This window comes from Camelina sativa, chromosome 11, assembly GCF_000633955.1.
Source record: "Camelina sativa cultivar DH55 chromosome 11, Cs, whole genome shotgun sequence".
Lineage (NCBI taxonomy): Eukaryota > Viridiplantae > Streptophyta > Magnoliopsida > Brassicales > Brassicaceae > Camelina > Camelina sativa.
Window position 1 is genome coordinate 21,969,455 of NC_025695.1, and position 19,161 is coordinate 21,988,615.

Consider the following 19,161-nt stretch of genomic DNA (forward strand, 5'->3'; position numbering starts at 1 on the left):
AAAACTCTAATCCTTCGCAACCATTGATTCTCTAATCTAATAAACACCAAACAACACGACTTACCAAGATAAGGAGCCTCAAAGAGTCTCCACACTCTCCCACTCACGGATCCAAACGTCAAGACACCACGTTAACACCGTCCCACTTGTCTCTCTCTCTCTCTCTCTCTCTCTCTCTCTCTCCCGTGAGCCTCCTTCTCCATCGTCCTCCACCGAGAGCACCGAGCCTCCTCTGCATCTGTCCCCAAAAGTAGATGACACTGCTCCCTTCTCTTCTACTCTATGTCACAACCGGAACTCAGCCCTCTTTGCTTCTCATACCACAACCAAAATCGGCTCTCTCTCTTCTCTTAGGCCACCACCGAAGGTCCACTCTTTCTTTCTCTACGAACACCTCCGAGATATCTCACGGCTTAGACTGGAGGCAACAACAACCACCAAAAATCCATCTCCTTTTTCCCCTACCATTCGTGGCTCCAACCCGACGATGTAAGGAGAAGAAGATTCCCTCCCCTCATAAACCTAGCCTCTTGGTTTAATTTACCCTAACCAGAAAACCAATATTAAAACAAATCGCAGCCTGAACCAACTTGTGGTGTCGAGTCCAGCGACACCACCCCATGGCGTCGGTCGACACCCAACACCAAAGTTTGTTTGCGGGCATTACAGTATAAACGTTCAAGTCAATAACAACCAACGTTAACCGAAACTTTTTTTGTAGTGCAATTAAGATGAATTGTAAGATAATTCATGATCTAAAACAAAATTGCAAAATAAACCTTCATTATTTTTTGGTTTTTTATTACATTTTCATTTATTTTTAAAGCCTATCAATTTGATATTTTGTTTTGTAATTAAAATTTCTATAATATCTTTGGTAGATTAGATGTTTTAATCAATCCAATTTTTTAGGTAGAAAAATCTTATCACAATAATTGAAGAGGAAAAAGGGATGCAAAAGGGAAAAGTCACATGAGAAATATCACAAAGTCGTTTTCATAAGAGATATGTTTGTCCTAACACAGCTCAATATTACCATTTTGTTCCATTTATGTGTTATTTGTGTAACTAATGCACTATTCTAAGATTTTCTTCACCCGGTTTCTCAAAATTCAATAGACAAAATAAAGTCATGCTCGTTCGTGAGGTCACTGATGAGGAGATCAGATGTATATTGTTCTCAATGTCTGCAAACAAAAGCCCAGGTCCAGATGGATATACGGTTGAATTTTATAAAACTGCATGGCCTGTGATTGGGAAGGATTTGGCTGTTGCTGTTCAGTCCTTTTTTCAAAAATACTTCCTCCTTAAGGGTGTCAATACCACCATTCTCGCTTTGATCCCCAAAAAAGACGAAGCAAGAGGAATGAAGGATTATAGGCCAATATCCTGCTGCAATCTAATATACAAAGTGATTTCAAAGTGATTTGATATATTAATTTTATTTAATATTGTCTACTTCAGAGATATGATTTTTCTTTTTACATAATTAATGCATCTTTTTATATAGGAAATTTAAGAAATCTAACACTCAAAAAAACTATATTTCACTAAGTGACTAATCTAACCACTAAAAAGTAAGATTCACTATTATATATGTATTATTGATATGTTTGACCCCCAAGATAAACAGTTTATGTATTAGTAAAGTAGAGTTGGGTTGACAATTTACTATGTAGGGTTTAGTATTCATACGACCACCATCACCCCCTACCTACCACCAGCCACTATCACCTGCCACCACCACCATCTCCAGCCACTAACCACCATTACCTCAGTCTATCGGCGACCACCATCTCCGGCCACCGGCAACTACCACCATCTCCGGCCATCGACAACCACCATTTCCAGCCACCGGCCGCTACCACCTCTGGTCACCCACCACCACTTCCGATCACTGACCACCACATCCATCCAACTTTTGGACACCACCCATCACTATTACCCAGTGTTCAAGAAAGCGCTAGATGGTATTTGAGCGGTGACCCAGCACCTAGCACCTAGAACGTTTAGTCGGGGCCTAGACGGCTTTTAGGCGGTTTAGGCGTTTACAACATAAAACATTATATATATATATGTATATAAAAATATATGTTAGAAAAATAAAAAAATTATAAATTATAAACAAAAGTAAGAAAAATACATTTATTTAAGTTATATTAACAACATATAAATATTTATAATTACGTATAATAATATAAAACTTAATAGTTTAAATATATATGTAGTTAAAAATATTAAAAATAAATATTAAAATAAAATTTATTTAATTATAAGCGGTTCAGACGGTCATCTAGGCGTCTGTTGAGCGCCTAGCACCTAGGCGGCCGCCTAGATCACTTTCTTGAACACTGCTATTACCAAACCTTCACAAGACCAAAAGTGTAATTTTACTTACTCTTTTTCTTAGTTTTCTAATTTTTTCAAATATGATGCTATATTCTTCATTGTCTTTTTTGTTTTGGTTAGTTGGCAAATTGCCTCTTTTATATATATGCCTACTTAAGTAGCCAAAAGTTAATATAACTGATAATTAAGTTTTACATTTGGTTTTCTGTTCTAGTCTTCTAGATTGATTTTGGTATTAATATTAAAAACTAACAATATGAACCCAATCAAAAGAAAATAAATCAACATATAGTATAGTATTGTCACATATATAATTTATGTTTTACATATATCATCATACATATTTCAGTTTTCTGAGAAAATTAATGCAACAGTTTAGCTAATTGTTAGATATTATTTCGCATAATGTTTTATAGCAGAAAGTAACTATAAATAGAACGAAGAAGACCAAATATTTATTTTTTTAAGATAGAAAATAGAAGGCATATACAGTCTAGGGATTGACAACCTTCTACATTTTTTTGTCACATACGACAATTATTGAAAAATTAAAAAGCAACATTGCGAAATATGACTATCCCATAGCCTTGAGATGTATCTTCATGGATATGATTGTCTAGGCAGTTTCAACTGCATTCATCGAGCCTTTGGTGCAGACCGTAGAACATGCCATGACACATTTTTCAACAGCTCCATTTACGATTTCACTTGCATCTAGTCATCGAAACAAAATTTAAATGCATTTAAATAATTTCTTGTCGATTATTCAAAAAGGTATTAATAGCAATGATTCTGAGTTCAAGCAGTTTGCTTTACCTGAGTTCTGGAGAGTGGTTAGAGCACTGCAAACAGAGGATGCACACCCAATCTTACAGTATTCATTGACAACATCATCTTAAAACAAAAATCAAAACAAATAAAATGAAACCTCGATCATTCTTACAAAAATATAAAGTTTTTAATAATTATAATAATAACCACTTTACCTGTGTTCTCGAGAATGTCCTTCGTATATCCGTTAGGACATTTCCCATTAACGATTTTGCAGCCACTGAGGCTTGCACATCTTTCCCTGGAACCTCCCACTAAACGGCAAGAATTATAGATATTTCTAGCTGTGGAGGAAGGACAGCAGCTCTTTGCCTCAACTTGAATTTGTGCCATGAACAGAGTCATTACGAGCACACTAAGAATCAAGGTTTTTCCGTCCATCTTTCGATTAATTAGTTATCTGATCGCAAAATATATGTGGAGAGTTATAAGCTTGTATTGATGAATTACAGAAGAAACAAGGCTCTCTTAAATACTAGTTGGTTACTTGGTTTATAATTTTCAACCACAAACTGTGTTTGATAGCCAGGTTTATCACATGCTCTATAGACTTTGTACATGCTGCGTGGACCAACCCTATCTTAAATGTTACCTTCACCTCCGGGTGGTCTAATTCAGACTAACCCTATCTTAAATGTTACCTTCACTTTGTACATAAGGATAGTTTAAATCTTCTTCTTCTTTTTTTTTTGGTTAGTTAGAACCAAATATAAAAATAATTTTGTGTTTTGAATTAGGATACTTAAGTATCACTATACATTATGTATTAGTTTTGCTGGTCATATTTTGTATCTTCGGGCTAATCGTATAGTTTATAATGTACTTTCTTGAAATTTGGTTTATAACTATGAGAGAGTATATTATGAGTAGTATTATGTCCATAAAGTTTGAATATGAGTAGGTTGGACCCCAACCGTTGGAGAGGAAAAGATAAGAATGTAGTTTGTTACAACGTGTTTTTCGTTTCTTCATTTAATTTTAACCAACTCTTTTGTGGTTACGTAGGTACATATTAAATTTTTAACAAACTCGCTTGTGGTGATGGGAAAAAAAAATGAGACAAATATTCAAATAGTTGGTTAGAACGTGTTTTGTGTTTGTTTCTGTTTAGTTTTAACCAACTCTTTTGTTTCGAGTTTCAGTTTGAATAGTATATTGGTATAGTTCCAATTTCACTTTTAGTGTGGATTCGTTAACATAAAATATGTTGTCTATAGATATGATTTTGTATTGGCAGTACCAAAAAAAAAGGTATATTTTGACATTCCTAGCTTTACGACAACTATATTTTGCATGAAATTATTTTTTATCAGCCAGCCACGTAAGTATGTTAAAGCCAAACGTTGAAATAAATCTATCAAAGGCATTAATCCTTTAAATAGATGTGAGACAGAAAAATAGATAAGGGCGAAAAGAAAACAGCAAAGGCGATCAACAGATTTATATTAGTCAAAACAATCATGTTTAAAAATAAGAAAGACCAAGAATTAATGAATAACCATGTAACATACTTGTATAAAAACACATTGTCCCTCTCCGTTATCTACAAATTACTTTTAAAATTAAGAGAAGTATTGAAGGAAGGCCAATTCAAACAGTTAAACAATGAATCGTCTCTCGTGATTTCTGTTTTTTATTGGATTGTGCGTAGGATTTAGTGATGCAAAATTAAAATAGAATGAGAAAAACTTTGTGTTCTTCAAGAATTCTCTTGGTCGAAATAATGTGTTGAAGATTCATTGTATATCAAATAACCACAATCTAGGCTTCCATTTTTTGCGGGAGAAACCTACGATTTTAGTTTCCATGATAGTGTTATGGGATCAGAATTTTTTTTGTGACTTATGGCAATGGTCTAATTTCAAGTTTCATGCATCATTTATGGCATATGAAGGTGGTGGTCTCATAGTTCATTATGGTAAAAAAAAAAAAAATTTGGTGTGTTAGAGAAGAAATCTATTTCACACATGGCAAACAAATGCCTAAGTTAGAGTATAAGTGGAGATAATAATTAACCACTCAATGGGACTTTAGCTCATCTTTGTTTGAACCAAAACTTATTGTTCTTATGTATTATTGTGGAAGGGAAACCAACTTTTGTAATATATTATCAAAGATTACATATTTATATAATAAAGAAAAAATCTGTAAATACGTGAATTATTTCAATACGAAAACTGTCAAAACTTTTGTCCTCATCTAAACTAATATTCGTACATACAAAGATTAACGAATAATGTAAGAAGATTTCCAAAACATTGGTGGAGAAAAATGTGTAAAAGTCATCTATGACTAAATGGGTCGATCCAAATGGATATGGCCTATAAGTTATATTGGGTTCCATATTTTGACTACAATAAGTTAATGTGTTAAATAATTGTCTGCCTCTAATCAACTCATAGGTATATAAAAACTAAATGCACTTAGTTATAATGGATTTTATTTATGGGTCATAAGAAACTAATTAAGCTTGATCAAATACTAAGGCCTTGTCAAAAATACTTAATTGGGGTCACTAATCGAATTAAAAGTTAAGATTTCGTCAAAGCCCAACACGTATAACATAGCAACATTAAAAAATAAAGGGTGTAATATATATTCAGCCCATCACTGAATTAATTTAATGACTTTAATAAATTATCCACTACTACTTAGCCATTTTGCACGTAACACACACAAAAAAATCATATCAGTTTTATATATATTCAGCCCATCATTTAGTTTATTTAAAACAGTTGTACCAGGATTATCTAGGAATACAAAAAAGGAAAAAAATAACTACCTACACAAAGTATTGGAGAATACATGGTCACACATGCCAAGTATACTATTGTATATTTAATTACACGAAGTATATATATTACATGACCACATGCATAAACTATATGATGTTATACGGTCAATATCATAGACATATATACCAGTATACTGGTCAACTGACTCTGGCGAAGACCGACCTTGACTCCGGCGAATACCGACCTTGACTCCGGCGTTGACAAACACTAACAAAAAAATAAATTCTAAATTAAAATAAAAAATAAGAAATTATTATACTAAATCATTAATTTTCATGATTAAAAGAAATATTCTATTCAATATCGAAATATTTTTTATATATCTCTAATATATTCATTCTTATAATTATTTACTTTTTATTTTTCAAGCTAAAGTAAATAGTTTAATAAAAATCATTTATAATTATTTTCAAGATATAAAAATTCATTTATAATTATCTGTAAGATATAAAATCATTTAGATATTGAATAGTTAAAAGATATTAGATATTACAATATTGAATAGATATTAGATATGAAAAACAAATTTAATTCAATATCTAAATATTTTTTATTTATTTCCTAAATATATCCTAAATGTAAAATAGAGAACCCAAACCTTAAAAAAAATTCTAAAAATTAATTTAACATATTGTAATTGTGTAAAAGAGGGTAAAAATGAAAATGTTCATATGTTAAAAGTAAATATTGTGAATTTTTTGTTGTTGTTTATATGTTATTTTGAGTATGTAAATTTTAAAGTAAAAAATGTAAAATTTTGTATAACATTTACCATGCAAAATTTAGAGTAAAGAGTCATATACTCAATATTTTGCATATGATTTTCTAAGGAAAGTAGTTGAATTGATTTTATTGATTTTGTAGTTTTTAAATAATCTGATTATGATATATATATATATATATATCTTGAAAATAATTATAAATGATTTTTATATATTGAAAATAATTCTAAATGATTTTATATCTTGAAGATAATTATAAATGAATTTTTATATCTTGAAAATAATTATAAATGATTTTTATTAAACTATTTACTTTAGTTTGAAAAATAAAAAGTAACTAATTATAAGAATGAATATATTAGAGATATATAAAAAATATTTCGATATTGAATAGAATATTTCTTTTAATCATGAAAACCCATAAATGATTTAGTATAATAATTTATTATTTTTTTATTTTAATTTAGAATATTTTTTTTAGTGTTGGTCAACGCTGGAGTCAACGTCGGTCTTCGCCGGAGTCAGTTGACCGGTGTACTGACATATATGTCTATGATGTTGACCGCATAACATCATATAATCTATGCATATGATCATGTAATACATATACTTCGTGTAGTTGAATATACAATAATATACTTCGCATGTATGACCATATATTCATTAATACTTCGTGTAGGTAGCCATCTTTTTTCCTACAAAAAAAGTACAAAATCCAAATAAAAATTTGAATGAAAACTACGGATTTTATATGTGTATATTTTATAACCTATAAACATCTATCCAACAATCATTATCAAATATTTCTCAAATGATATACGCGAAAAACAATAGAAACAAGTCAAATATATATTAAGAAATAATATAAAAATAGTATTTTCACAATTTCCACCAAATCTTCTATAATCGCAAAGATTTGTTATGTTTTGATAGTGGATGGATCTTTGCTCGTTGGTTATTATCGTCAAACAAGATACAGTACAGTATCAGTATTTTTTTAATCTATAAATATATTTTTTTTGTAGATAGTTTATACATTATATTGTAGTGTATATTTTTCTAAATACAAGAAAAATATATTCTCAAATAAAATTTTAATACTTAGATCAAGAATATAAAAAAACACTCCTTTTATTACCTTTAGATAAATAACTCAAAAACAGGCCAAATGATTGGACACTCACTAAGATAGAATATAGGACTTACTGGACTGTTTTCATCATCTGCATCAACACCATGACTGCTATCATTGTAGCCTATCAAACCTGTTTTGCATCCCCGCTTAAAGTAAAGACCATGAGAAATTGTTCTACAGAGATATTTTAGAATTTGTTTCATTGCAGCTCCATGTGATTCTCTTGGCTCCTGTAGATATCTATTCAATACACCAACAGAGAACGAAAGAGCAACTATCTAAGGCATCCGATATTTTTTCTATAGTTTTGTTCGTCGATACATCTCTCATGTGATGCTTTAGACAGTTCCAAACCAAACTCCATCGGTATAAGAACCGAGTTACACTCACCCATTCCAGCTTCTTCTAATATTTTCTTAGCATATCTTTCTTGCCTCAATATATTTTCATCATTTTTGAAGAACTTCTATACCAAGATAGTAAGTGAGCTTTCCCAAATCACTCATTTTAAACTCCCTTGCCTTACCTTTCTTAAAATCACATATAAGCTCAAGACTCGAACCTTTGACTAGCAAATCATCTACATAAACTGCAACAATGAGAAGATGTCCAGGCTCACGTCTTCTGTATAGAGAGGTTCCTTGGAACACTTCTCAAAGTTTGATTCTAAAAAAATCTTATTCAACTTAGTGTTTCATGTCCAAGGTGCTTGTTTTAGCCCATAAAAAGCCTTGTGTAGTTTGTACACCTTCCTCTCACTACCTTTGGTTACAAAGCCCTCAGGTTAAGTAACATACGCATTTTCTTTCAATTCTCCATGAAAAATACAGTTTTTATATCCAAATAATGCACCTCCCAACCATTTGAAACTGCCAAAGTAATGATGAAGCCAATTATTTCAATACGAGACTTCGTCATAGTCTATACTATATCTCTCCACATAGCCTTTTGCCATAAGTCTTGCTTTGTATTTGTTATGCTATTATCGGAGTTGCATGTTATTTTAAAACCCCACTTTAACCAATTACCTAGGGGGAGATCCACTAGACTCCAGGTCTGGTCTTAGTAATCGATGCAATCTCCTATTGTGAATACATCTCTCCATACTTTATTAGCTCGTTCATATAATAATAACAATTTGAATAAATGTGAACAACAGTTGCGACTATTCGTTGTACATTTTCGTAAAAACTTTGTTCTTATATGTTTTTAAAAAAATTATACAGTTGTATCAGTTCATTGTAGAGTTGTGTCTTTTCACCATATTTTATTATATTTTTTTATCACAACTTTTTATTCTAATAGGTGTGTTTATTTAAATATTCATATCTTTTGAACTTTTAATATATTCGTCTCTTCTTCAATAACTAACAAATCATTGTTCGGTGAAACAAATTTTCCGTTTTATGTTGAATCTAAATAATTTGAGTATTAATATCTAATATTCAACGTTATTCTATAATCTAACTAAAATTTTAAAAATGATTATAGCAATATAGAAATTTAATACAACTTAATATATGATTTGCAATTGCATCTATTTATCTTAACTTTTCGCTAAAAACCTATTTTTATTTATTTATATTTTTTTAGAAGTTGTGTATTTTAATTTTTAATTTTTCGTTGATAATTTTTACTCATTATTAAATTTTTTATAATTGTAATTATTTTATAGAAAATTGCATTTACTTATTACAACAAATAGTTTAATATTTTCAGTTAGAATCACTTTGTTATAATAGTTTTTTTATTGTAGCTCTTTATTATAATTCTTATCAAAATTTCTGTACTTATAGTACTTTAAACAATGTTTTTTTTATAAAATTGTGTCTTTTTATCATAATATTTTTTTATTATAAGTTTTGATTTTAATAATTATGTTTTTACTAACTGTTTAGGTTTAATATTCAAGTATTCAACTATTCTATTACTTTCAAATGATTTAATAATTATAATTTAAAATTGAAAATTTAAAAATTTCCTTTTAAAATACTACGCGGGGATGTGAGTCATATTAGTTTATTTAAATAACACTCTTTTTGGCTAATAATTCTGACTCAGAATAATAAATTTAACAATTCACTCACAAAAAAAAAATTCCAGCTGTCAAAATAAAATTAGAAACTTTAAAATACTAAAAAAATAAAGTATAGACAGAGAGAGATATACATAGAAGAAGAAGAACAAAGAAAAAAAAACAGAGCGCCATTATCGGAAGAAGTTGTGGTTGTTCCTTGAAATCCGATCCTGATTCCTTCCATTTGGATCCGATTCTATCTCCACCTTCAAGCGACTCTCTTCTTCTTCTTATTGCCTAAAAGATTCTCTTTTTTTCTTTTTGTTTTGTGGATGAGATTCTGGATAAAACAATCAATCTCCTATTTCTGAACAATCTTATAAGGACTCTCTGCTTGGAACTAAAGATTCTTGGAGGCTCTTGTTTTTGTCTGATTCTACAGTTTTGTTTTGTTCTGAGAGCTATAAATTTGTTTCCTTTAAGCACCCTTGTGAAGAATTCAGAGGTCAAATCTGTTGGTTTTGTTCAATTTTACAATCCTGGCGATAACTGAATTGAAAAGGGTTCCAAAAGGTCCATCACCTGAAAACAACGGTTTTGATTGTGTTGGTGGTTTGGAGTGCCTGATAAGTTTATTCAGGGCCCTTGATATGGGGTCCTGCTTATCATCTGGGGGAGGAGGAGGAAGTAGTAGGACTAGGAGGAGATCTCTCCATGGTTCACCTCATGTTCCTGGACCTGGGAGAAGGAGAAGGCCTCCCAAGAGGAGATCAAGGTCTTGTAGTTCTTCTTTTGACAACACCGAGGAGCCACTTCTCCATAGGATCCCTGGAAGGTTGTTCTTGAATGGCTCTACCGACACCGCCTCTCTCTTCTCTCAACAGGGCAAGAAAGGCCCTAATCAGGACGCCATGATTGTCTGGGAGGTGAGTTTGCTAACATCACCCACATCTGTTGTTTGCTCTTTTTGTTTCCTTAGAAACTGCCAGAATTGGAATGCTTGTTCCCTATGGCTCTTGTTGCTCTGATGAGGTCTTAAAACTATATTTAGTCAGTATGTTTGCAATCTAGAGCTACACTGTTAACAAATTCATTACTTAATGAAACAACTGATCTACTTATCAGGGAAGCTACTTAAATTTCTACTATTTTGGAACATATCGTTTGTTTGTGTTAATGGTTTATAGATCTTTAGTAATCCTGGTCGTTACATGTCTTATATGTTCAGAATTTTGGGTCTATGGCGGACACAGTTTTTTGTGGTGTTTTTGATGGTCATGGTCCATATGGTCACATTGTTGCAAAGAGAGTGAGGGATTTGCTTCCACTCAAGTTAGGCTCACACTTGGAATCCTATGTGTCTTGTGAGGAGGTTCTTAAAGAGATCAGCCTCAACACCGGTGATAGAAAGATCTCGGAAAACCTTGTACATATATCTGCCAATGGAGAATCCCGAGTCTACAATAAGGATTACGTAAAGGATCAAGATATGGTTCAAACACTAATAGGCTCAATTGTTAAAGCCTACAGATTCATGGATAAGGAATTGAAGATGCAAGTGGATGTTGATTGTTTTTGCAGTGGAACTACTGCAGTAACCATGGTCAAGCAGGTAGTTGGACTAAAAGTTCTGATGTTGTTTCTTAGTGTGTTGCATGATAAAATCATTTTTGATCGTTTGTTTTGTTTTTTCGTCAGGGTCAACATCTTGTTATCGGAAATATTGGGGATTCAAGAGCAGTACTGGGTACAAGGAACAAAGAAAACAAACTTGTTCCTTTTCAACTAACTGAAGATCTCAAACCAGATGTTCCAGGTTAGCTACCATTCATACAGTTGCCTCTGAAAGCCTTTTTTTTGGGTTTATCAATTAAGAAATTGAGTTTTCTTGTTTCCAGCGGAAGCAGAAAGGATAAAGAGATGCAAAGGACGTATATTTGCTCTTCGAGATGAACCGGGGGTTGCCCGTATGTGGCTTCCTAACCACAACTCACCTGGTCTCGCCATGGCACGTGCTTTTGGAGATTTTTGCCTGAAAGACTTTGGTCTCATTTCTGTGCCTGACGTTTCCTACCGACGCCTCACCGAGAAGGATGAGTTTGTTGTCTTGGCAACTGATGGGGTAAGATAAATCCAAGTGTTTCTGAAAAACTATCAGTTCAGTTTAGTGAGCTCATTCTCTTAACAAACCTAGACATTGGATTGAAACCATATTAACTAAGTGTGTTAATGGATGTACCAAACTACTTGTTCTTGAGTATATATTTATTTTCTTTAAAAATTTGCTAGATTTGGGATGCATTGACGAATGAAGAGGTTATAGAGATTGTGGCCAAAGCCCCAACACGTTCTTCAGCAGGTAGAGCCTTGGTGGAGGCTGCAGTGAGGAATTGGAGATGGAAGTTTCCAACTTCGAAAGTCGATGACTGTGCCGTGGTTTGCCTCTTCCTTGACTCCGAACCAAACAGTTTGTCAACTGCTTCCTTCTCAAAGGAAATACACATCAGCAATGGCGTTACTGAACCGGAACCAGACAAAGCATCAACATCAACTCCAGGCTCAGGAACCGGATCGCCTGAGCTCAATGGAGTCAACAGAATCGACACACTCGTGAATCTCCCAGTATATGTCCCGACCAAAGAGTAGGAAGATAGTACAGAGGCAGAAGCTCAATGTCTTCCTTCTTATGCTCTATGCTTCTATCAACAGTTACTGTTTTGGTTATCTCACTTGGGTAAATTAGTGTTATACGCCCGCTTGTGTGTGGCTGATTGTACATATCTTCTCTTCCAAATCGTTGTAATACTTTTGCTGCAATCTCTTCTTTCCTTTATTAATAAATTTTCTGATGCTGCAATTGAGTTTTTCGCAGCAGTTATCTGGGAATTTTTTGACTGTTGAATACAAATCAGACTTTTTTGAGTCACTTGTGTGAAACAATTATGGTTTCAGTAAAACTGATCAGTATTTTTATAGTTAGTGTTACATTAATTTCTTTGTTTTTGGAGTTTGTGTTATTTCATTCTTCAATTTATTTTACATAGGTGTAGTTTATTATCAACATTAACTACTTATATTGTTCTTGTAGTCGGTCGAACTTGATGAGTATTTTTAAAGAAACAGTTAAATGAAAAGACTAGTAAACAAAGATTACCGCCAAAAGAGTTTTGAACAAAACTGTACATATATTTATCATTGAGAGTGTGTGTATAGTATACAACAAAGAATGAGGTGAGTGTCTATGTAAATTACATGATCCGAGAAGCCAAATCACACCCACAAAAGGATCAAATGAATCAAATAATCAAACCAATGAACTTCTTTTTTTTTTTAGCAAAGCTATGAAGTAAAAGAATGGAACGCCCAAAATAGTATCGACAATAACGTTACAAGTGTTCCGTTCATCACCGAAGAACCCGCTGTGAGATTGTCTGCTCCGAGTGCGTAAGCCGCCCCTGATCCATCTTTTACTTTGATGCTTGACGAACCTAACGAAAAACAAAATATTTTGGTTGGTGTGTTTGAATTCTTCTTTTTGATCATCCATCCTTATCTAACTAGTTCTTGAGTTTTAGAGACTTACAGTTGTGGTCAGCCCATCCAATGACCTCGTTCTCCAGATCGTATACTACTAACTTGTTTGAAAGCACCAAATCTACAGATGAAAAAGAAACCAAATATGAAGTTTAGACACTTGAAGTGTAACACATGTTATGGTATGATCTGAAAATTTACCTCCCAAAAGAATCACATCGGATCCGTCCTCAGTCGTCATCCCACCAGATTGCCAACCAAAGCAATACATGTCTTCCTGTTTGGGAATATCATAAATTTGGGAATGAGAAAATTCATATCAACTATGTAGAACTATTCATAAAAAATGCTTGGAAAAGGTAAAAGAAGAAAGGACTACTGCAAGAACAGGTGCAATTGAATCTAACTTGAACTTGGATAAGTTCCCCACAACAAAACCAACTTTAACTATCTTGTTTGAATCTATTGATCAAACTCAGTTAGGGTACGAACATTCTGTCGATATAATCAACACATTAAAGTGGGAAGCTGCATATTATTAACTTACACGAAGCGAGAAAAGATAGTCATGCGGATAAACAGTCATTTTGAGTGAGTCTTCAAAATGAAAATTGACTACCGGAAATGCTTTATCTGTGCTGCAAGTACAAGGAAGAATATCTTAGCTCACAAAAACTTGTAGCATGTAATAATCGAGATCCATGTAATATCTCAGAGCATCTTATACTAAAGACCTCCATTGGTCTCGAAAAAATAAAAAAACTTTGACCAGAGGGCAAGTTCATTATCTTACTTTAAAGTGAAACTGAAACACGCAAAAGTTTCCTGTACCATGTGCAGTTTCACCGGTTGTTTAGCAGTAATCTATATACAGAAGATACCATGTCAGAGGGTTGTGAGACTAAACTAGAAACAAGTAGTGAAAAGAAAATTTCACCTTATCAATTAGTGAGGTGTACAGATTCTGTGGTAAGTAAGCTAAAGTGGTACCACTGTCAATTATGGTTCCTCCATTCCCACCAGTACTAGTTAGGCTTGGTGGAAGGTCAACAGGGTCACCATCCACATCCAATCCCTTTAAAACGACGTTGTAATGCAGCCTAAAAAGTTGTTATATAAAGTTACTAAAAGAAGCAATAGTTAAAATGTATCCACCGCAGGTACAAATGCGTAATGACTTGAGATGGTCTCACTTACTGATTAGGAACCAAAGGAGTTGTTTTCACTACTGGAGATTCAACTTCCCCTACAGCAAAAATCCCACCTCCATTCATATTGTCCAAGCAATGTGAAAAGACTCTCTTCACACTCCCCCCTGCAGCTAATTGTGAAATAACAGATGTGTTTGATTGTCCAAAACCCATAATACCATCAACTGCTGAGTCAGTTTGTCCAAGCTGCCCAGATTGATTTTTTCCGCACCTGACTCACAGAGGAAGCAAGCTCATGACTCAATGAAAACATCTGATGCAGTGATTAATGCCTATATTACTCAACTCACCCGAATACAACTTCCTGCGAAAGGGGTGCAGTTCGAAGATTTCCAGTAACTTGATCCAACGTAATATTATCCCTTATAAAATCTCCATCACTTGTACTTCCATCTCCATACACAACATGATAACTACATGGCTTCTTCGCCCCACAAGTCTCCATTTGCATAATGTAGGAACAAAAATCATCCTCACAGCCAACTTTCTTCGAACTTGAGGAAGCTTTTGTGTCATACAATGATAAAGGTATCTACATAACAAACCAAAACATACATCTGAGATTTCCAAAACATAGCTCGTAAGAAGTTTCGATAAATTATAAAGAAGAGAAGCTTACACCAAGATCAGTTTTCACAGGACATTTAGGACACGGTGCGCAATTAACCCAAAGTATATCACTTCCTGTATCAACTTGAACATAGTAATCTTTTGGTGGCGAACCAAGCTTGATTTTGGTGAAGTATAAACTGAAGAAAACAAAATGCAATTCTCATAAGTAACATATTGCAAACCAAAATTTGACAAATGTGGGCTTCCGGTTAATTCGTTTCCGGTTTAATTCGGCGGTTATCTAAATCACACCAAATGTAATTTGCATTCTCCTAAGTTTAAGCATTTTGATCTTATAAATGTGCAAACACGATCCAATCTAGAAATTTGAAGAGGGTGAGAGTGATTCTAGAAGAAGGAGAAACCCGATGGAGTCGGCGCGGCTATCACCACCGAGAGGAAGGTCAACGTTGGCAAGCATACGAGCGTGACGGAAGCTGTCGTGAGATTTGAGCTCAGAGAGTTGTTTTTCTTTTCCGGCGAATTTATGAGTCACATTGAACAAGAAACTACCGGAGACAATTTGGATCAACAAAATGAAAACCGCCGCAACAATGCGTGAAACTCTTATACTCAGATCCATCGCCACCACCACCACCAACCGCCGTAACTGTATAATAAAAATCTCCGATCTAAAATCGCCGCGGAATTGTCAATTGTATTCTGATGATGATGTGAATTAAAAAATATATCTATTGGTAATTTTTTTTTTTTAACGAGTTTGTGCTGTGATGAAGGGAAATGAATATGAAAGATAGACCAAAGGAAGGAACAGAGGAAGAGAGGGAGCCATGGGAACGAGAAGAGAGGGAAACGTCAGAGAAAGCCACGCGTTTTCAACGGTGTACGAACCTTTTTTTTTTTTAATCTCAATTTTTACTTTTCAAGAGATTTAAGTTTATTTGAAAAATATATATTTAACTATCATTAAATAATATTATAACAGAATTAACTTCCAACATTTCTTTTCTATAAATTTAATATGTCTTAAATCTCTCAATTCTTTAAATTTTGAGGTAAAAACATTATATTAAAATGGTCCTCAAGCAATAATTTTTCGTAGATTATGATTTAGAATTTCACTTTAGATACACTACTAAAAACTAACATCATCTTTTAATATCAACTTATCATTCTTTATATGTTTTGTTGTTCAACTTATGAATCATGTAACCATTGGTTTTAGTTTTAACTAGAGGATACACAGCGCGTAGCGCTTACGCGCGGATTAATATTTAAAGAATTAATTCAATGTTTAAATGTTACAATTTTATCTTTGGCTATTTTGATTCATAAATTTTTACGGTATCAAATATAGTTTCAAGTTCTTTTTTTTTTTTTTGTTTACTGTTTAAATTATATTAGGTTGCTGAGTTTTTGAATTGTAAATTTTGATGTCTATATTCATTTTAGAGGTTAGTTCAAAAAGATTCCTTGTAAGTTTTTTTTTTGGACAAATCCTTGTAAGCTTATATTCAGAACTGTGATAGTTTTTTTCATGATAAGAAATGACATTTAATTTTTTTTTTTTTTTTGAATAATACTGTGACAGAATTGAAAGTGTGGAGAGCATAAAATATGGGTAGCATGCATCATTATGATTAATCTTAAAAGTACGAAATCTTAACTTTGTACAATGATAGTATAATTTTGCCCTGAAATGCTCTTATCTATACCTTAGGGCAATAGTAAAACATGTTCCATGCGGTTATTTATAGCTTAGCGTGTTTGTTACTTGTCAATCATTTTCCAACAAAGTGAACGTTAATTTGATAATTTTATCTAGAATTGGTAGCATACACAAAAAGATTATGCGGCATAATTTATGTAAATCACTTAAGTTTCACTATATGCAATAGACACATATACACTTCATATACATTATTTGAATTGCAGCAGGTGCAACAATATAAGCAAAAAAATAACTATTTTAGCTAGTTTTTCCGACCAAAAACTACAAATAGAATTTGCCAAAATAATGCTCCTTGTAGGTGTGCCTTTTCATAACCACGGCATGCTTGAGTTTAAATCCCTAACCATAGACATGAGGAATATCTCCACTCTAACACACTATTTTAAAAAATATTTCTCATTTGACACATTTTCTACTATTCGGACACTTTCTTTATGTCTATTAACTATCATATCCTTTCACTATAACTCTATTTACAACAATGCCATCAAACTATAAATCTCTCTCTAGTTACCCAATTCACATGTTTTTCATTCTCTTCTCTCTCTTTCATTGTTTAAATAAATATATAATTTTTGTTAGTTGGAAAGTGTAGGCACAAAAATATATAATTTTTGTTAGAGAAAAGCAGAATTTTTTTCTAGAAGAAATAAGCAAAATGATGCATTATGTCATACAAATCATGAACATGTGGACATGTTTAGATGGATAATTCTAGTTAACACTTGATTAGAGAGTTTTTTCAATGAAATATTTCTCTTAAGCTCAAAGGATCGAGGCGCCGGATATCAAGTGTTTATAGCACAAAAACCAGTAATATAATTTCCAAATCTTTATATACCAGTTAAGAACAACATCAATAAATTTGGAAATTTATAAAGAATCTAATAAAAGAAGTCAAAATTTTGGCCTAATTTAAGGTTCAGGGTTTACAGGTTGGGGTAGGTCAGTTTCATGTTTTCTAGTAAAAAATCTTCAGATTTGGCTACATTTGCTAAAATTGCTATGAAATTAAATTTATGATTATAGTTTATAATCTAAAGTTTAGGATTTAGGGTTTAGGGTTTAGTATAAAATATAATGAACTGCTCCACGCTTAGGTTTTTAGGGGATATGATGGGGTTAAAATTGTTTGATAGTTAACAATAACTACTTCACCAAAACAAAAGTAGTTTTTAGTGGACGCGTATAACTTATCGTCCATATGGACTTGATTTTATGGACATGAAATATTAAAATCGTTTGATAGTTAACCATGACTACTTTATCAAAGCACAATTTTTTTTAATTAATTAGGTATTCATATGTTTTTTCTCAGATAATCCACAAATAAGTATCCATATATGCATGTTAACCATCCACATAATAGTGAACAACATCAATGAATTTGAAATTTATAAAGAATGTAATGCAAGAAGTCAAAAATTTGGCCTAATTTAAGGTTTAGGATTTACTGGTTGGGGTATGTCAATTTCATGTTTTCTAGTAAAAAATCTTCAGATTTGGCTACATTTGTTAAAATTGCTATGAAATTAAATTTATGATTATGATTTATGATTTAAGGTTAAGGTCTAAAGTTTAGGATTTAGGCTTTAGAGTTTAGACTTTAGGGTTTAGGGTTTAAGGTTTACGGTTCAGGGTTTAGGGTTTAGGGTTTGAGGTTTAGTATAGCATATAATGAATGGCTTCATGCTTAGATTTTTAGTGGATATGATGAGGTTGAAATTTTTTGATAGTTAACAATGACTACTTCACCAAAACACAAGTAAATTTTAGTGGACGCGTATAACTCATCCATGTGGACTTGATTTTATGGACATGAAATATTAAAATCTATTGATAGTTAACCATGACTACTTTACCAAACCTCAAGTTGTTTGATTAATTAGGTATTCATATTGTTTTTTTCTAGTCATCCAAAATAAGTATCCATATATGCATGTTAACCATCCACATAATCGCGAACAATATCAATGAATTTGGAAATTTATAAAGAATGTAATGCAAGTAGTCAAAAATTTGGCCTAATTTAAGGTTTACGGTTTACAGGTTGGGGTGGGTCAATTTCATGTTTTCTAGTAAAAGATTTTCATATTTGGCTACATTTGTTAAAATTGCTATGAAATTAAATTTATGATTATGATTATGATTTAAGGTTAAGGTTTATAGTTTAAGATTTATGCTTTAGGGTTTAGGGTTTAAGGTTTAGGGCTTAAAGGTTTATGGTTTAGGGATTAGAGGTTTCTGGTTTAGATTTTAGGA

The 19,161-nt window shown here is 32.6% G+C and overlaps 3 protein-coding genes and 1 pseudogene across 3 annotated transcripts; 2 read left to right on the forward strand and 2 right to left on the reverse strand.

Annotated features, from left to right (window-relative positions):
* On the reverse strand, positions 2,783–3,639 carry LOC104724040 (probable thionin-2.4). Its single transcript, XM_010442487.2, has 3 exons — positions 3,336–3,639; positions 3,166–3,243; positions 2,783–3,063 (listed from the first exon to the last, which is right to left on the reverse strand). Exons 1-3 carry the CDS (start codon positions 3,559–3,561, stop codon positions 2,966–2,968), a joined length of 402 nt encoding a protein of 133 aa, XP_010440789.1. The 5' UTR covers positions 3,562–3,639; the 3' UTR covers positions 2,783–2,965.
* Positions 4,786–5,188, forward strand: LOC104724041 (annotated as a pseudogene).
* LOC104724042 (probable protein phosphatase 2C 74) lies at positions 9,986–12,495 on the forward strand. Its single transcript, XM_010442488.2, has 5 exons — positions 9,986–10,775; positions 11,078–11,461; positions 11,548–11,665; positions 11,748–11,971; positions 12,139–12,495. The coding sequence occupies exons 1-5, from the start codon at positions 10,500–10,502 to the stop codon at positions 12,493–12,495; spliced, it is 1,359 nt and encodes a 452-aa protein (XP_010440790.1). The 5' UTR covers positions 9,986–10,499.
* LOC104724043 (aspartic proteinase-like protein 2) lies at positions 13,013–16,025 on the reverse strand. Its single transcript, XM_010442489.2, has 10 exons — positions 15,572–16,025; positions 15,214–15,343; positions 14,885–15,126; positions 14,581–14,805; positions 14,321–14,483; positions 14,177–14,247; positions 13,931–14,021; positions 13,585–13,660; positions 13,433–13,504; positions 13,013–13,337 (listed from the first exon to the last, which is right to left on the reverse strand). Exons 1-10 carry the CDS (start codon positions 15,787–15,789, stop codon positions 13,189–13,191), a joined length of 1,437 nt encoding a protein of 478 aa, XP_010440791.1. The 5' UTR covers positions 15,790–16,025; the 3' UTR covers positions 13,013–13,188.